The sequence below is a fragment of the Salmo trutta genome, chromosome 13, assembly GCF_901001165.1.
Source record: "Salmo trutta chromosome 13, fSalTru1.1, whole genome shotgun sequence".
NCBI classification, from domain to species: domain Eukaryota; kingdom Metazoa; phylum Chordata; class Actinopteri; order Salmoniformes; family Salmonidae; genus Salmo; species Salmo trutta.
This window is the reverse complement of record NC_042969.1, coordinates 6,814,180-6,834,135: the sequence shown is the minus strand read 5'-3', so window position 1 is coordinate 6,834,135 and position 19,956 is coordinate 6,814,180. Positions and strand designations below refer to the sequence as shown.

The 19,956-nt window shown below is 40.0% G+C and overlaps 1 protein-coding gene across 4 annotated transcripts in view; it reads left to right on the top strand.

Annotated features, from left to right (window-relative positions):
• Positions 1-19,956, top strand: part of LOC115205119 (pituitary homeobox 2) — a 56,785-nt gene extending 36,829 nt beyond the window's left edge. The window contains exons 1-4 of one of the 4 annotated variants that reach the window (XM_029770785.1): positions 8,994-9,421; positions 11,801-11,869; positions 17,307-17,509; positions 18,757-19,956. In XM_029770785.1, the coding sequence (XP_029626645.1) occupies positions 11,824-11,869; positions 17,307-17,509; positions 18,757-19,320 (813 nt within the window). In that variant the 5' untranslated portion in view covers positions 8,994-9,421; positions 11,801-11,823 and the 3' untranslated portion in view covers positions 19,321-19,956. Of the gene's footprint in view, positions 1-8,993; positions 9,422-9,501; positions 9,588-11,800; positions 11,870-15,818; positions 16,496-17,306; positions 17,510-18,756 lie in introns of those variants that run through there. The other 3 variants (XM_029770787.1, XM_029770786.1, XM_029770784.1) reach the window with 3 other exon arrangements.

Sequence of the window (19,956 nt, the reverse complement as noted above, 5' to 3'; positions counted from 1 at the left end):
AAGCAACAAGGTGTCCAGCGGCAGCTTAGCTCAAGTCAATCGGCTGGCTTTCCCTCCAACCAGGGGGTCCAGATGTAACTTTGTACTCAGCCTTCTCTGTCTTAGCACTCACATCATATAGAGACCGTGGCCACAGAAATGTCCACATTCGTGACAAAGTTGTTGCTTTGGTGTGGCTTATTTTGGAGGGGACTATTAAGAGATGTATCTGACATGAAATGGGGACACCATTTTGCATATGGTTGATTTACTGACTTGTTCAAGCATTACCAGGAAGGAAGCAAGGGGTGAGAAATATGAAGAGGTGAGGGGATATGCCAATATAGCTCTGAGAAAATGCAGTCCCCTTCCAATGCCTTCCAATGACACAAAACCTAGTCACTGTGTAATGTAATAATCAAAAGAGCGACACAATCTACATTTTAATAATTAGTCTAAACAAAGTTGCGTTGGCGTTTGTAGCGGAAAACCATTATCATAACCTACGATGTGTTTTTGTTTACGTAACTGACCTTGAATGGAAAAGGTGGAGGCAGCGATCATCAAGGGGAGCATTGAATCAAGTGACCAATGTTCTAGCTGTGTTCATGAACTTCCCATTCTTAACCCCATTTGGTATTTCAATAGCAATATGTAGACAGGAAAGCATCTCTGGAGGCCATCATTACTGACACCACCATCTCCTTCAGGCTTTACAGTCCTAACGGGATGACAAAATGGTGTTCACAGAGGCATCAAGGCTGAAACAAGCTAATGGGGGGGTTTACAATGAAACTCTAGTATTGTACCGTAGCCTCCAAGGCATGCCGGGGTCACGAACCCTGCGGCAAACCAAGGTGTCAGTCAAAACGTGTCCTCAGAAACTTTATTTGAAGCAATATTTACGAGACACGCATCTGCCATTAAGTGATGATAATGCCTAAGCTTAGTCTACTACACATTTATTTGTCACAATGTGGCACCTCACATATCAAAGCTGTCCTGTTAGTATTTACTATGCCTTGTACAGGCTCATAGCAAAATGTAGGAACATGTCCAAGCTGTAACAATGCATTGCACGACATTGGAAGCAAATGCAAGGAACAGCAATGGGCCTACATGACATTGGATGCGGAACCAAGACAGGGCAATTGGAAATGGCATGTTTCCACTCTGATGTAGTTTGATAACCTGAAAATGGACAGGTGGTGGATGCCTATAGTGTGATATTTTATATAACTCACTTGGCTCTCACAGTGTTTGATTAGATACTAGAACTAAATACAGACAGTAGATGCAAAATTGTAATGGTTCAAGATTAGCACATGAAGAGCTGTACTAAAATTCTGAGCAATTTTAATAAGTTGACCAGGGTGGGCCAGCTTTCCCAGAGCCTTCATTGCGTTAAGTTCATTGTTAGACACCTCTTTCAATGTATTGTTAGCTTCAGAGCTGTTTCCTAATAGAAACATTGTTGCAAGGTCACAATTTCAATGTTCTTCATGAAGTATAGATTTTGTTAATCTTAGCACAGGCATTCATTCAAAGCCAAACTTCCCTCTCTGCTGTTATCTTGATCATACAACATGCAAATACAAAGTATGGATCAGCAGGCTTGTTTTAAAATCTCATGGAGAGGTGATTTCATTTTCATTGCGAGTCATCAGAGTGGTACAAGTTGCATCGCTGTGCAATCGAGCTCCATTTAGAATGACATGAACAAACAGGATTGCCAATATGTGGTTATACATAGACATGAACATGTTCAAAACGAGAAGCATTCCAGGGGCAAGTTTGTGTCTTTTGTGAAAAGTTCATTGATGTGCCAAGGAAAACTTCTCTATCTCTGGCATTTATAGAAGCTTTGAAAGCAGCTGCCACACTAGGCGCAACCTCCCTTTAATTTCCCAACGTGTTCTCCACAGCAGACCTCCACAGCAAGACCTCCCAGGCAAATTATTTTGTAAGGCATTTTGTAAGGCGTTACAATTAAAAAGTGACCTCACACTAGTAGATTTAAAGTTAATGTTTCATTAAAAACAGTTTGAACGGAAATGATAAACAATAATAGTTAAATATTGTGACATTTTGCACTTTTCGATAAAGTCCCCAACTGGAGACCCATGACACTTTTGAATATGGACATGAATTAGTGTAACTTGGAAAATGCTACTTGTGCACTCAAAAGGTCTAGGCCTCATAGCATAATGGCTAGCATGTTGGACCAAATTTGCTACTGTAGTACTTTTCCACTCCTCTAATTGTAGACAGTGGCAATCGCAGAGCGGTTTATAAACATCAAAGGTATACTGGAGCCCCTGTCAAGCATTCAGTATTCACTTCGTTACAACTTGCCCTGTTAGATTTATGCCATTGATTAACCCTGGTCCCTTTTAAAAAGTAGTCCATATCTATTTGATAAAGGGAAGGAACGTTAATCTACTCCTCATTCCACTCTATATATGGGGTGGCAGGTAGCCTAGTGGTTAGAGCATTGGGCCAGTAACCAAAAGGTTGTTAGAGTGAACTCCCGAGCTGACATCTGTCGTTCTGAACATGGCAGTTAACCCACTGTTTCCTGTAAATAAGGTTTTGTTCTTAACTGACTTGCCTTGTTAAATAAAGGTTAAATAAATATGTCTGAGCTATCTAATGGATACTGTATGAAATTCCCATGGTATATTATCATACAGTTCATCTTAGTTACTAAGAGAAAGAAAGAAGTGAAGAAGAAGCACATCAGATACTACAACGGCAGTATCTCTAACTCTTCAGATTCCTCTGGGAAAAGGTTTAGAAAAAGATCAAAGCCTCTGTTCTTCTTTTTCTCTCTTTTCTCCTCTCTTTTACTAGAATTATTCCATTAAAGCAGAATGTGACATAATTACTAAAGATGGTGGTTGTGGAGAGTCTCCTCAGGATTACCAACCTCTCCCCTTTGATGCCCACAGTCGTCCAAATGAGACAGCAGCCGCAACACAAAGCAAAGCCCTCAATAAGGAACCAGTGCAGATGGCCCTGTTGCCAGCGAGTTCACCAGCACCACAAAGCTATAGTTGGAGAACAAACTATTCTACCTCAAACAAACCCCACCCAAACAACACAGCTACAACAACACGTCTCAATAAATGATATGTAGTCATTTCAGATACTGAAGTCTGGGGCGATTCCCCACAACATACTCATCCTAAGTGCAATAATATGGCTCATGTATATCCCGTTATGTTGATATAAAGCATCGCCGGTGGTGGAGAGATTGTGAATATGTTGCACGCTAATCCCCTTTATCCAGATGTTAGGTCAGGGTAGTTCCTCAGTCTTCCATAATAGTCGTCAATGAGAAGCTTGAGTAAACACAATCAATGGTAAACACCGGGATACGCACCACCGAGATTTCCGAAGTCTCTCCCCCTATTTTCTTTTTTCCTCTCTCCCGGCATTGGCTTAAACACCCCAACCTTTGTGAGTTCCCGGCAAATTCCATCCTGGACAGTGTTATTGACATGAGATTGGATATTACAAGTGGACAACGATGATTGGGAATGTTGTCAGCTTGTCAACGATTCAGGATAGTGTTGGGATGAAAAAACTGTGACTCCCTCAATCTCTTCTCGCTCCTGTCTCCTAGTGTCTTGCTACTCCTGCTCCTTTGCTTGAGGATTACAATCTCTTCATCCATTATTAATGAAGTTAAACTACTAGTGGCATGCTGAATGTGCTGCATGGGAGATTTGTAGCTAATCCAGCGCAAAACAGCCTCAGTCACATAATGAAGGGGAAAAAAGCACAAATGTCAACAGTTTCACACAGGGACTGGATTATAGGCGCCCCTTTCGCTCACTCGCTCTCACACACATACAAACAAACACACACACGCGTTTCCCTGACAGTCCCTCACCCATGGATTAGTTTTTCTTTAGTTGACTTGAGGAAAGGGCCACAACGCTACATAGACCTGTGTTGTTCGTCCCATGTTAATATGAACTGTTTTACCATTGTTTACTCATCCCCCCCCTCCTCTCCCCTGTAACTATTCCCCAGGTTGTTGCTGTAAATGAGAATGTGTTCTCAGTCAACTTACCTGGTAAAATAAGGGTTAAATGAAATAAATGAATAATCCATAAATTGTATTTGTGTCTCACTGACTATCATTTGAATACAATACTGATGAAAACATAGCTCATCGACAGATCAACAGAGTCAGAGGAGATCATCACCAAGACGATGCATGATCAACATGAAGGTTATCATGTTTATCAGTGTGGGCCAACGGGGCATCTGGCAATTGCATGTATGGTGGTTCTGTTATAATGGTTTGTGTACACACATATACAATGTAACACAGGTGAGTGGTACCATGAAAAAGAGACCAATTTTACCCCAATTGGAACCAATTGACATAGATAAAAGGATGCAATCCGTTGGTCTTGATTGCAGAATGAGGGTTTGATCGCAAAAGGCGGCGAAGGCTTTATTGTTATCTACCAGCTTTCTCGATCTACCACATTTATCTTCCCCTTTTTTCCCCTCTCCTCTACTACTGTCGACATCTGTCTTGCCATATCTCTCTCTCTCTCGCTCTCTCTCTTACGCTCACAGTCTCTCTCTCTGCCGCAGTAGACCAATTAAGGCTAAGCTGATTCCGATTGCGCCCTGCGATCCACCTGGGTACACGGTCAGGGGAGTTATTGTGTAGCTGATCTGTTTTACATGTTATTGATGAGATGGAAGCATCATGGCCATTTTATTACACCAATTTAATTATTTGTCGATTTCCCCTTCGGCGGGTTAGTGGTAGTTCGCCATTGATTCTTCATGGAATTGATCAGTGAACTGCTTGAGCAATTTATTGGTCCCTTTGCATCTGTGATTAAGATCACCATGCTACATGCCCGTATCTATGTGTCAATCATTATTTTTGCTAGACTGAAAATGTTGCACTGTGTTCTATAAGCATGGGTTGACTTACTAGTGTATTCTTCATTGTTCTTTGGAACCTTTGAACTCCCGCCTGACCGATGTCAAGGGGAATCCATACCTGTTAAACCTGACCAGAAATGACATTGGAAGCCATTTGAGGTCCAAAACCACCATGACATCAGTGATGCATTTTCTTTGGGAACTCAAGGCTAGGATAATTACAAGGAAGGTAATATAGGCAAAACAGCTGAGTACTTTTTAAATATACACTGCATTAGCTTGTAGGCAGGAGGGAGTGCAGGCAACCATGTAAATTATTATATGGGCCAGCTCTATTAAAGTCAAACCACAGACTCGTGTTTAGCTGGACTGAGTAGTAGCCTAGCCTACTGTCGTGCTGGATCTTTCCCCTTTGGGTGTTATGACACAGCCTGGCTATAATAAGGATCAGGCAGAAAGCCGTTCAACAAGCTCAAGAGCTATCCAAGAGTCATCCTTTTAATTTAGTTAATTTACAGGCGGCTTTTTGTTATTAATGCGACTTAGAATACTGATGGATACACAAATCGTTTTTTTTTCTGCTGAAGGGGTTGACAGTAGTGTCTCTAATCTATCTTTCTCCCTCTTTCTCTCCCCCTCCCTCTATTTTTCTCTCTCTCCTTTTATCTCTCCCTCTCTGTTCCTGCCTCCTTCCCCTCACTCGAATGTAACGATGGTCGAGGAGTTACACCCACAATAAAGCTGACTTGAAGTGACTTCCAAGCCATTACTTTCTGTCTAACGTATTAGCAGTACATAAACTGATTTGTTTAAAGATTTGTGGCTTTGAAAGACCAATTTGACTCCAAATTTTATTACATGGCCACAGAGCGCCGGCCAGACATAGCGTTAGGCGACAATCGCTTGTGGTTTTGAGGGCTGATGCAAAAAAACAAGCCAGCTCAGTTTCTCAGGCAGACGTACACTCCTGAGTAATCGACTTCACGTCCACATTACCAAAAAGCCTGCCACTGAAAGAGAGATTTAAAGCTGCAAGATAGATTGATAGTGGACCATATGTTTGTCATCATGCATAGTGCAGTGTTTTTGATTCTTTTGGTGTGAGATGGAATGAACGTTTTAGAAGTTTATGTCAACCTGGAATGGAATGTATTGACAGTAGAGATCTGATTGGTTTAGGTGAGGGTAGTGGTAGTGGAAGAAGTATTCACTTTGAGAAACATTTGAATAAAGTTCAGCTTTGGGGCATTTTCTGTCTGATTTAACTATACTTTAATTGATTCCTCGTGGTCTACGCTGGATTTGACTTTAATGACTCGAAACTGGGACACGAAAAAGAATTGGTTATGGCAAACTATTTATCCAACATGTCAGAAGAAAGAAAGTGTTCCCGAAATATACACACTTTGTCTCAGGGGTATAATATTAATTACACTGTGGAGGGAAACGTGTGATCCAATGCCAAATATGTCAATATCTCAACTCTTCTGATTTTGGTGCATGAGTTTTTGTAGGCCTATACTAGTACAGATGAATGACAATTGAATCAGTGATAAATGATCTGTAACAAATGTGTGCTAAAGACAGTGATCACTCACCCTCTATACACCCACCCCACTTAACAATCTAGTTATTGGGCTCACAGCAACAAGGCCTATAGAGAGATAGGTCTGTTCTGCTCTAGTACAACACAGTCAAGGAAGCATTTACTAACATACATCAAATCATAAATAATTTAGGAAGATACAAGTTTGATGTAGGCTATAACTAAATTCAACAAAGAACATAGGATTGTACACATTTCATTTGCACTGCAATGTTTATTATACCTTATTCACAATTAATAGACTATAATGGACTTGATTGCTTGTCAATCCCATATTATTTGACCACTATTTGGTTATATGGCGGCTATATTAGACATGCATTTAGTGGAATATAAAATGCATACATATAGGCTACATGAAAGGGAGAGCATGTCTACAAGTTTCATAGAGTAGGCCTGTGCACAAGTAAAACCTTGAAATGTCCAATAGGCCTATAGTATTGCTGTCGGCAGCTGAATGTGTGCAAAGTGGTTGATGTCCTCGTTAAGAATCAGAAGAGCGCGCTTGGTCAGGTCACCTCCCTTCTCACATCACAGCCCCATTAGAAATTCTTTCAAGTGTCCTTCTGCGTCGCCAAAGATGACAACAGCGAATCGATAAGTGCTTGAAATGAAAAGAAGCCGCCGGTTTGCCCCCGAGGCAAAAGATTTCATAGCACTAGCAGCAGCCTTTTTAATCAACTTCAGGCATTCCTATGCACCTTTCTTCGTGAGAAAGAGAAGGCAGGCTCTCGTCTTTATTCTCCAGATGAAGGTAAGCGTGGTTAGTAGAACAACGTGCCTCTCAAGACGCCACCGTTTTTCCCCCTTCTGATATGACAGGCGGGGTTGGGCTTGCTGTACCAAAGGGATGCATGCCAGGTTGATATTTGATAACAGCGTCGGGGGATTTGAAATCATGCGCGTTCGTTGTACACGGAGATCAAATGTAATCGGTGTGTATAGGTCATCTTCAGATAATTGAGTGACCTGATATTAACATAGGGCGTCACAGACCAGAAAATGTATCTGCTTATCAATTATGCATTACAGGCTTGGTACATACTAGCCTACGAATGTGCTCGTAATTTATCTATAGACATGTTTTTGGGCCTGTGACTGGACGCAGAAGAAATCAGGGATGCAACTCTCATAAATAAGGCTAATTGATTTCCTGTGTCCATAGATCATATAAACCTCCTCTAATTGCTGCTTGCGTTGTTATCACAATTCTCAGACGCCTTAGAACACGCAAATGATAGATAGCATCGGTATAATCATATCTTTACAATATTCCATTAGACATGCACGTCGAATGCATAGTTTACCCACAGGGCCTATAGGCCTATATTTTAGGAAAGTGTTTCAAATGTTATGGGTAATGGTATTCTGCGCGCATTACTAAATTAAAGGGACATTGTGGGAAAAGCATAGATATAAGGCCGTTGTCGTGTGCATGTTTTTGCTTTAATGCCTCGTTGCAGCGAAATTCCCATGTGGTTGTGTGCATTAATTACTTGTTTAATTGGAGTATGACTAAAAATGTAAAAGAAGGATTAGGCACATGAAATGTAGCCTACGTCCGGTCCGCTGGTTCACTTAAGATGCGAATAGAAAATCAGTCTGGATCTTACGGATCTATAAAGAGCATTTGCATCCCAGCCAGCTGTTCGCTTCTCCAAAGAATAAAAAAATAAGTCTATCCCAAAACAAATGTGTCAATTCAAACGTAGGCCTAATATTACTCCCGTTACTGCAAGAATTTACATCAGAAATTGTAACGCAAAACCTATTCACTTTGAACTGCCAAATAGTTTGTCAATGTTTTTAAATTAACATTGAAGACATCACAATGTAATGTGAACACTGACGCGGTAAATCTGTTTCAAATGGCACTTCTTTTTTGTTGTTGTCATGATATGAACATTCACAATCCTCATATTTGCACCTGTCAACTAAATTCTACTTTTATCATTTATTGTTGTGATGCTGGTTAGTAAATCTAATCAATTCATGAATATATAGCGTTTGAGAGTGGTTTCTGGTAAATTTCAACATGTATAAGGCTCTCTTCCAGCAAATTTCCTGTAGCCTTTGTAGGCTGCAAAGAAAAGATTCACTTTGAAATAACATAGTGCTAAAAATAAACATAGGCTTCAAATGCACTAATATTACTGACAGATAGAAATAGTTATTATTTTGAACGGAAATTTTAGAGTAAAAAAAAAAATGTAGTTCTATTTGCTTATGCAAGCATATATAGACTGTGAATTCATTCCATATTCTAGTATCTTAATTAATGTAGGCCTAAAAACAAGAACATACAAATGGTAGGCTATGTGTTATGAATGACGTTTTACTCAATTCTATTACAATTAGTTTATTCGAGTTTTTATTTCGTTGTTGTTGTAAATTGAGCGTTTCTAAGTTTACACTGTCTTTAACTACACATGCACGTAGACGCAGACAAACACACCCACTGAGGCACACACACTCACGCAGACACACACCCACGCGCTCTGTCAAAGCTCGAGAGAGAGAGAAAAAATGCGCCACTCTTAGGGTGTCTGTCTGGAGAAAAAAGTTGTTGAGGCTGAAGACGATCCAAGGAGAAAGAATGACCTATTGAAATGACAGCGCCTGCTTCGCAATTTCTAAAAGCACTATAGCTAGATGGTTGTATGCGCTTATGTAATACACAATCATACGTGGCATCGCGTTTTGATCAGATAAGCGGGAAAGATAAGATATCTATGTAGCGCTGAGACTTTTTCCTTCGGGAGGCGGACAGCAACTTTAATATTTTGGACCTGGAAGTTCGATGTTTCAGGTTTTTATCTGAAGGGTGATAAGCAGAACCATCGGTGTGGAATTTACCTCTTAACCAGACAAGAATAAAACAAGAAAGGGCGTAAAGCGCTGGTGTCTTCGACTACGGTAAGTGCGAAGGCCACTCTTTGCCGAGAGTTAATGCAAGTGAAGGAATTCGTTCCACCTCGGGTTAGCCTTTTTGGCGTAATCTGTGAAAGTCTGATGTGAATTTCATCAGCACCGCAGTAAGATAAAGGGACATGATAAGTGAGTTCGTGGCAGGTTTCACCTTGTAAGTCCGCTTGATGATAATGATGTAACGTTAGCACTGAATGGAACAGGGAATGGATTGGACTTCATGGTCTCGCGCCTCAAATTAATGCAGAACCATATGGTTATTAATTTTCATAATACAGACAGGCTGTTGAATTCGTGCTGTTGAAGTGAATGGTGCAACCTTAAGATATAAACAATCTATTAATACAGATTATTGTTGACTATCATTCAACAATTTGTTGTGGTCTACTGGACTGATTATATATAAATTGCGTTGCGGATATTGCTATGATTGCACTCTAAATCTCAAACTGGATCAGATTTAAATACAAATATTATGGGCTATTTATATTATCTTTCCATGTCTATTATAGTAGACTAATAATCCTAAAAATGATTTTTTTACTTCCTTTTTTCTTTTGCATGGATCTTTTACACCTGTAAAAGGCACGTTAATAATGACATACCTAAATACGGATCATTTAGGCGCACAACTATGCTAACAACGAATATAGACGGAATAATAGCATTAAAATAATTAGACACTAATGGTATCACAATAAACCACTTTAAATGGACCTATTTATTATTATTATTATTATGTTTTCCTTGATGGTGGTAGTGTTAGTCTATGATGGTAGTAGTAGGCCTAATAGAGGCAGGAGCAGTGGGCCTAGTAGTAGTAAAGTGGTTTCCATAAATGCCTAGTAGCAGTAAAGTGGCTGTCATAACGAGAGACTTACATAGTCATTTATATTATTTGTAATCGTGGAGCCCAAATGTGCACTAACTATGCATGCAAGTTAAATTGGAATTAGTAGAATATCAACTCCTACAACCAGGTAAATAGACCTTCTAATCGTGTATTATTAGGCTATTTGAATAATTACTCGGTTATTACTTTGTAATTTATTTGGAAGTAAAATTAATCGAATGAATATTATCAATAAATTCAAAAATGTCTCACATACAGGTCTATGAGCGTACAAGGCTATTGCTACTTTTTAGGGCAATGTCATTTTATTCAGGCATAAAAATTAACAGGAAATTCCAAATTCAAGAGAATATTATTTTTATTTTCGAAATGTACATTTCTCAATTTTTTGTCATTTAGTGGACACTCTTATCCAGAACCACTTACAGGAGCAATTAGCTTAGGTTAAGTGCCTTGCTCAAGAGCACATCGACTTTTTCACCTAGACCTTTCGGTTACTGGCCAAAGGCTCTTACCTGCTAGGCCACCTGCCGCATATTTCTATGTGAGACTTCTTGGAAATTGCTATTCCCTGTCAATGCCATTTCCAAACCCAATGTAATGGATTAGGGGCGAGGGGGAGCCACCTGAAATATTGAATGAAAGCTCATTACTGCCGCTGATTAGATGACATGAGGGATTTGCAGTAACCTTACAACCTGACACCCCATCTTTCATTTTACTTCGAAATACACAAGAACCTGCTCCACTCAAACCAGGGTTCTCCAGGTACACACCATGTAAAACTTAACCTCCAATGTCTAACCCCTTTGAATAAAATCACAGATGTAGACTATATAGCAGGTGAGGCGAGTATGAGTTCTGTGTGGCGCTGGCGGGTCCAAAGTGAAAGAGAATGAATGGGGAAAACGGTTAACAGCATGATTGCATGCAAATTTCCCATCTTAAATTATCATAAGCAAACAGTCGGAAGCCTGGCCTAATAAAATCCCATCTGTGTTACTTCATATCGAGTTAGTATAGAGCTGCGATAATGAATTTTTTAATATCCCACCGACAGACATCTCAATCAGACACTAATCCCGTGATTTTACTGCGGAATCACTCAACTTCCAGTGCCCCAAACTGCTGCATGCAGCCGGAACAATTTACACCAACCCCGTCACAGAGCACCCTGTAAACCGTTGCATTGTTTTTCTGTAGGAACTGCATTTAAAGAGCTCCTTGTGTTATAGGGTTCAAAACCAATGATCAGTAGGCCTATTCAAATGTTCGACATTTGACAAAACTTGAGGAAAATAGAGTGCTTTTAGGCCTTATCAAAAATGATACAGGTCTGACAATTGTGTGACAATTGAAACATACAGGTGTGACAATTGTGTTTGACCCTATACTGCAATGTCTTGATTGTACATTAAGAAAAATGTTGTGATTTTAAGCACACCAAGGTTGTGTGTATTCGATGCAACCGTTTCAGCATTATCATACTAAATCCAGTCCCTTTTCTTTTCCAGAAGCGGTTCCCCTAATTGCGATAATGGACTCCCACTGCCGCAAGCTTGCGTCAACTTGTGTACAAATAGGTGAGCATATATGTGTAACTACTGTGTCACAACACTTCAATGTGAAATTCTTCAAATTTCGCCCGCTGAAGAAAACAGATGCTGAGATTATAGCAGCATCATTCCATGTTTTGGTCCCTTTGCATATCCGAAAAATGTTATAGATCTGTCTAGGCCAGCGTTTCCCAAACTCGGTCCTCGGGATCCCAAAGGCTGCACGTTTTGGTTTTTGCACTAGCACTACACAGCGGATTCAAATAATCAACAAATCTCGAGGACCGAGTTTGGGAAACGCTCGTCTAGGCCTATATAGGTGTATCAGCCCAGTTCTTTTGAGGAAAAGTGGTCTTATACTGTCTTAGATTGCCACCTGGTGGCTGGGTATTGATGTGCAGTAGTGCGCCACTGGGAAAGAGAGTAGGGAAAGACCTAAGCATATATTCTATCGTCATACACCCAGCTTTCGTTATACTGCCAGGGGTTTACAGATAACACGCGACGATATATATGGGCTGCTTTTTTGTTGTTGTCATGTTGTCCTCTTCATTTGAAGTAGGGCCTACCAAGTAGTCCAATATCCCACTTTGGCCTATGAATAAAAGGCTTTTTAATTATATTTCCTCAAATATAAGGCACTCTTATTGTCTAAGGGACTACCATTAAAAAGTATCAGAATGTCATTTGTGTTGCACTCGTGTGGCTATCAATGTATCTTGCATCAAGTTGTGGCTCATATCAGTTAGGTCAAAATATGATGAAGCATTTAAATCCATACACAGAAATATTCCCATGAACAGCATTCACATAGGCTACATTGCATATAACGAAAAATACAGTGTATTTCGTCTGGGCCACGTCTGTAAGGTTGGAGTGGATTTCATTTATTGTGTAATTAGGGAATAACATAAAACGAATCTTGTTGAAGCGCTAAACGAATTACCAGTTTGGCAACTCTTAATTTAGCTAATTGTATTTTCATTCATGATATATTGGATCTAATCAAGTGGCAAAGCAGGCATCAGCCCGTGGGGCTACTTTTCTCCATAGCAGCAACTTGAGCAAGGACGGCGTTGTGATCCCTCATTGATTAACAATAATAAGATAAATAGAAACACATAATTATATGAGGTAATGCAAAGACGAGCCAACGAGGCTTGCACATGTAGGCACCGGAGTGAAGAGACACTCGAGCCACCTGATTATTGGCGATCCCCTTCAACTGTTTTACACTGGCCTTAATATATTCAGGTCTTGTCAGATTGACTCCAGGGAAAACTAAATGTATAATGGAAGCTTATTCGTGAGGAGGAATATACTAATGGAGGAATCTGATGTCCCCTTAATCCTATGTAAAAAGCCTTGTCGTCTCCCCTTTATATTGACTGAATTGCTAATTAATGGCCCTCTATGGCGTATCGCGCGCGGTAATCCACAGAAGAGAGATGAAGCATTCTGAAGGTAAAAATGAAGAGGAACCCGATAATCCACTGCAAATCTAGTATTACTTTCAGCAAAATAATTGAGCAATCAACATTTCTTGGCTTGCAGAGCCTACAGAAAAATGTAGAGTTCAATGCAATTTAAATGTTTTTATTTTTATAGTAGTATATTGTTATTATTATTATTATTATTATTATTATTATTATTATTATTATTATTATTATTAGTAGTAGTAGTAGTAGTAGTAGTAGTAATAGTAGAAGTAGTAGTAGTAGTAGTAGTAGTTGTTGTAGTAGTGGTGGTAGTAGTATCATTAAAACTATCTGCAATTCAGGGTAATACCCCACTGGGCAGACACTGGTTGAATAAACGTTGTTTCTACGTAAATTTCAATGAAATTTCTATGAATTTACGTTGAACCAACGCGGAATAGATGTTGACTTTTGTGCCCAATGGGAATTTTAACAGTTAAGTTGTTCACAAAATCCTTGCTAACACGCAGAATGCAGGTTATTGCTTAATAAGGCCCGAGACTACGTCATATTCAAATAAAATGAGCTTTCCACTTGTAGATCACAACGTATAAGACCCAAACGAATTGCATTGCACCAAATGACCTGTGATAGACCCAACCTCTGACCGAATCATATGAGGGGGATTTAAACAAATAAAATCCACCTGATATGCCTGACGAGGGCCCACGAAAAGACAGGCGTGAGAATATTCAGCTAAACTGAATAAATAAATGATGTAAGGAAGACATGCAGGCTACATTCACATCTTCATTCAAGATCTGCATATATTATTGTCCAGCTGTGTACAGTGGGGTGGCTAAACACACAGCGCAAGGTTATTTTTATAACTCTATAGGGAGGATGGAGGCATAACCATAACCATGGTTTTGACAGCTCTCTCTCCCTCGCTCCATGGTCCGCGCGCGGCTCTCACACAAGAGTGCAAATGAGGTGTATATCAAGGGCTTTCACGGGATTAGCCCAATAATGTATTAGCAGCGCCCATATCCTGATATCCGGGAGATTGGGAAGAAAAGATGCGTGATGTCTAAATATTCTGCAGTTTATATCCAGATTTAAATACAAAGTATGCATGAAACAATTAGAATACATTTTGGTAGTTATGAAAGAAAGTTATTTGTATTATTAGTATTGCTATTAACAATGCATTCAACGGACTATAATACATTTAATCTATTATATGATATGTGGAGACTGACAATCAAATCATTTTCTATCATGTTACATATTCATTTCATTTTTATTCCATGGACATTTGAATGCTGTTTGCATTTACAGTATTAACGCACATGCCTAAGGGGAAGAATACTAGTCCCATGTCAACTACTGTCAAAAGCCTGCATAGAGAATAACCACCATGCATACGGCCATTTATCTGCAATGGGAAATCATCTCGAAGTCATTAAAAGTCCTTATTCCAAATTATTAGGCAAATGAGAATTTCATTAGATTAAAAAGCACTACAAGTCGACTTCCTGAGAACAGCTGAAAGGTCTAAGCGCACAGGATACCCTGCTAAGCACCGAGATAAAATGTGTAATTTCGAGCAAATCGAATGACCTAAGCCAGTGTTTCCCAAACTCGGTCCTGGGGACCCGAATCGGTGCAATTTTGTTTGCACTAGCACTACACGGCTGATTCAAACAACCAAAGCTTAATGATGAGTTGATTATTTGAATCAGCTGTGTAATGCTAGGGCAAAAAAACATAACGTGTACCCCTTGGGGTCCCCAGGACCGACTTCTGGAAACACTGCCATAAACCAAGGCCCTTGCGTTTTTGCCCAATTGTTTGGTGACTAATAAGGTTAAATGTGTGACTAGATTGTGTCACTTGACTTCTGATACGATTGATTTGGCTGGTCGTCATTTATCTGCTGTGCTCGAAATGGCCAACAACTTGAAAAATGTCAACATCCGTTCTGTGAACTATCGGCACTGGGGTCAGTGCATCCTGGGTTCCCCATCATATAAATATAGCGTTGCTCTTTTGCGCATTGCTCGGAGATGACTGTTTATGGAAGGTCAGTTCATCAGGTGATCTCTATTGCATGGTTTCTGCAATGGGGAGAACATAAGATTAGCAAGAACACAATAAATAGGCTAGCCAATTTTGACCAAATAAATGCATCATGAGCCCCTGTTGGTATGACAGAATGTTAGATGCAATTTCCCTAGTTGGGTATGTTTCCCATTAAAATCCTTATGTAAATGTCTGAGAGTAGAATGCACACGACGTGAGTGACGTGCGTTTCAATGCTGGTGTTTTATAACGGTGTACTATAGACTTCTCATTGAAAGAAATAAGACTGTATATGTTTTTTATCTTGGGGGTCTGCAAAATGGGCATTCGGTGCATCGTCGGTACACTACACCATGCGTCCCGTCTCTCTTTACACGGTTTTATTTGGAAGAAAAATAAGCTATGTATCTCGCATGAACACATTGGCAGACATATTTTATTTCCCCGTGCGCGGGTTGGCTGGGCAAACCTTCATGTCCACATTGACGGCCTGTCAGAAAATGGGAGTGCTCTCGGTGACGTCAAAGGCATAGGAGAGAGGCACAGTGGTACAGCCAGGGCGCAGCGAACAGCTGAAATGAAGAGCGAGCGGCGTAGTGTGTGTATGCCTCTGGATCTAATATCACCTACCTGTCCTTGTCACTCTGATTCTCCGCGCAGCAAGCAGTATCAGCCCGATTTATCTATTTGCCCCTACTTCAATCAAAACGCTGTTTTTTTTTCTTCTCCGACGCGAATTATGCTGCGTTTCTTCTAAATAGATTTTAATTCGTTTAAACAAAGGTCTTTTTTGTTGTTTTACTTTAATTTGCGAGGGAGAAGCGTTGCTATAAATCTTGACACCATTGATTCCCACGTTCTCCTATCCGTCGGACGTCTCTCTTTTTTTGCTTGCACTGAGAGAACTTAATCCGCCTCTGACAGTGAGTCGAGCGCTTTCCTATCCATATGAACTCTATGAAGGATCCATTGAATTTAGACCATCACCACCACCACCACCACCACCACCAAACCGGGACTAAACTCTCTTCCACGCACCACAAGGCACTAGCAATGGCCTCTAGTCTGCAGCCGTTGCAGCGGTCTGTGGACTCCAAACACCGGTTAGAGGTACACACAGTATCGGACACCTCCAGTCCAGAGTCCGTAGGTAAGAATCATCCCGTGGTGCATACTGTCAGCACATGACTTTGAGAGGAGGGGATGGCCGTTTTTCTGTTGATAAGAAACAAAAGATGGCTCCCTACAGCCCCTCTCAACAAAGGCAGTTTGAGACCGAGGAAGATATTATTTTACGAATGCAAATAGTCATTGGACATATCAGATTGACAGAGGGTCACTTTGTTTGACTATGGACATATTCGGATTGTGATTGTGCCAGTAATTGGTTTATTTGTGTTATACGTGTCACCGAACTTGACGCTCTCATTACTTACATAACCTTTGACTCTGGTGAAGTTCTATTTTTGTTGTGATCATGTTTAATGTCTTTACGCATACCTTTATACGTGTAATACTTTTAAAATGTGAAATGTAAGCCTTTATTCGATGAAAGACAAAACAGATAAACGTTTTAAATGGCCATTTGCACAGTATTACCATTGGCACATTGTGCAAATAAAACAAAACAATCAATGTCATACTGACATTGTTTTGGAGTCACGTTGTATAGTACCTTCTTGTCATGTATCTGCATAAACATTCCAAAATAAGGAATCGTAACATTATTAGTGGTATTAGCATGAGAGTAACTGTTGGTTAAGGGCTTGTAAGTAAACATTTCACGGTAAGGTCTACACTTGTAGTATTCGGCGCACGTGACAAATAAAGTTTGATTTGATTTTTGATTCAAAGGATTTCAAATTGGTTCAAGTTTCACGAGGTTAATATCACCGAAGATACTTCACGCCTGTGACTGACCCGATCACAATGAATGATGTATTTGTTTACTCTCTCCACAGAGAAAGACTCAAAGGGCCAGAGCAAAAATGACGACTCTTCAGATGACCCTTCTAAAAAGAAGCGACAGCGCCGACAGAGGACTCACTTTACAAGCCAGCAGCTTCAGGAACTGGAGGCCACGTTCCAGCGGAATCGCTATCCGGACATGTCTACAAGAGAGGAGATAGCCGTGTGGACCAACCTCACAGAGGCCCGCGTCAGGGTAAGGCCCTTGGGAATAAACAAACACTATTTATGTGCATAATTTCGGGTGATTTGTGCCACTCATATTGAGTCGAGGCAAGGACGTGAATTACACAAGCATAACGTTAATTGCGCGCGGCCAGAGCATGTTTTCTTAGGACATAATAGGTTGCCTAAAAGCAAATACTCAAGACTGGCTATTCTTTACAATTATATGACTCAATTAACAAATCACAAAACACCAAACATTAGATGGCTAAGCCTATAATTTATTGTTATTTAGAAAAACTAAAATGATAGGCCATCCACTTTGCACAAATATGTTTTACTGTAAAACAAGTACGATTTTACTGTCAATATCAATGAAGTGGATACAATGGAAATGGTTGGAATATAACAATTTCACACATTTACAATATTTACGAATAATATATCACAGTATTGTTAGATATCTAACATTGCCGATAACAAGATAAGTAAGTTTGTTTATTCGTTGTTGTAGAAAACAAATAATAACTACAGGCTAAGCTATTAGCGGTTAGGACTATTGACATTAGCCCCAGACAGATACCAATCGTGTTACTACGTTCATGTGAAAGAGGTGCAAAGCTTGTATTTTGTATTTGTCACTCTAGTGATGTATAAATGAGGTCACTAACGTGTTTGTCTTTGCCTATGGAGGAATAGGCCTACACATTAAGATGGTCCAATGACAGTTAGGAAAGCTTGATGCGTGTTGGGATTATATTGGAATCAACCCAGATTGCTTTGCATGAGAGAAAGGGACTCAATTACACCCTGTTGCAATCCAACATAGGATCGTATCACAAGGAGCGTTGCGCTTTGAAATAAATTGCTTTACAATAGTTGTTTTGATAACGTCAATGAATTAAAAGTTTGAGAACAACTCTATACATTTAAGGCATATCCTGTGTTAACTCTTTTGGTTGTGGGTATATTTTTGCAAAGTGATAAGGTCCAGATTTGTCATTTGTGAGAAATTAATTGAATTGATTTACAGTTGTATGTCTGATTTTGATTTAAGACACATGTAAAGGCCACACATATGAAGGAAGAAAATACGACATCTGGTTTATTGCTGACCAATTAGGCTACCCATCAATTCTTCTGAATTGCACTGGATAGACAACAAGTCGTACTTACGTTGGCTCTAAAATAAAGCACATGAGGCCTTACATGTTGCATTAATAGCCTAAAGGCCTACATAATTATCAAATTCTGAACTCCTCTTTTTGTTTGTTGTAGGTTTGGTTCAAGAACCGGCGAGCAAAATGGAGGAAAAGGGAAAGGAATCAACAAGCTGAGCTATGCAAGAACGGCTTCGGTCCTCAGTTCAATGGACTTATGCAGCCCTACGATGATATGTACCCCAGCTACACGTATAACAACTGGGCCGCAAAAGGGCTAACGTCGGCCTCCCTGTCTACCAAAAGCTTCCCTTTTTTCAATTCCATGAATGTCAACCCTTTGTCATCGCAGACGATGTTCTCCCCGCCGAACTCCATTTCTTCAATGAGCATGACCTCTAGCATGGTGCCGTCCGCGGTCACTGGCGTGCCCGGTTCAAGCCTTAACAGCCTCAATAACTTGAACAACCTCAGCAACCCCTCTCTTAATTCGGGAGTTCCCACGCCAACCTGCCCGTACGCCCCGCCGACCCCCCCTTATGTGTACAGGGACACTTGCAACTCCAGTCTGGCTAGCCTGAGACTGAAAGCCAAGCAGCACTCGAGTTTTGGATACACCAGTGTTCAGAATCCGGCCTCAAATCTGAGCGCTTGCCAGTACGCCGTGGATAGACCAGTCTAATACCTGAGAATACATAAACCCCAGTCACAGGAACGATAGACTACCTTTTTTCTTTTTCAAAAGGGCACTAGAAGACTAAACCACTGAAATGAGCTAAACCCTGCGATGGAGCTTTAAACTTAAACGGAAGTTATTAGGCTTTTTTTTTTGCTAATGAGTATTTTGTTCTTCACCCGCGAGTGCAGAATTTAGGATAGACCTACTTTATTTTCGAAGCGTGTTTATTTGAAAGTTTCGAATTTTGGACGTTAATTGACTGAAAGGTTGTATATATATCTAAATATCATCTCCAGTTTATTGAGGCGAATGCTCTTGCTCTCTTCTCAAGGTTCAATTTAACAAAGCATGTGGAAACCCCTAAAAGGAATAATGTTTTGCTTGCAAACAAGGGAATGTACATACTAAACGCACCAGTTGTGTGTTTCTAACATATAAATTTATTATTAAATGTCTGTGTGAATATCGATTTAGAGTAGCAATCCTGGGTATAAAAAGACGCATCAAAAGGTTCCTGCAAAATGACATTGGTTTTGCTCTGTGTATACTATTTGGTATGGAATTTTGTTTCGTTTTTTTCAACATCAAAAAAATAAACTATTGTGTTTTATTTAATGGAAGTAAATACATTGTTCAAAA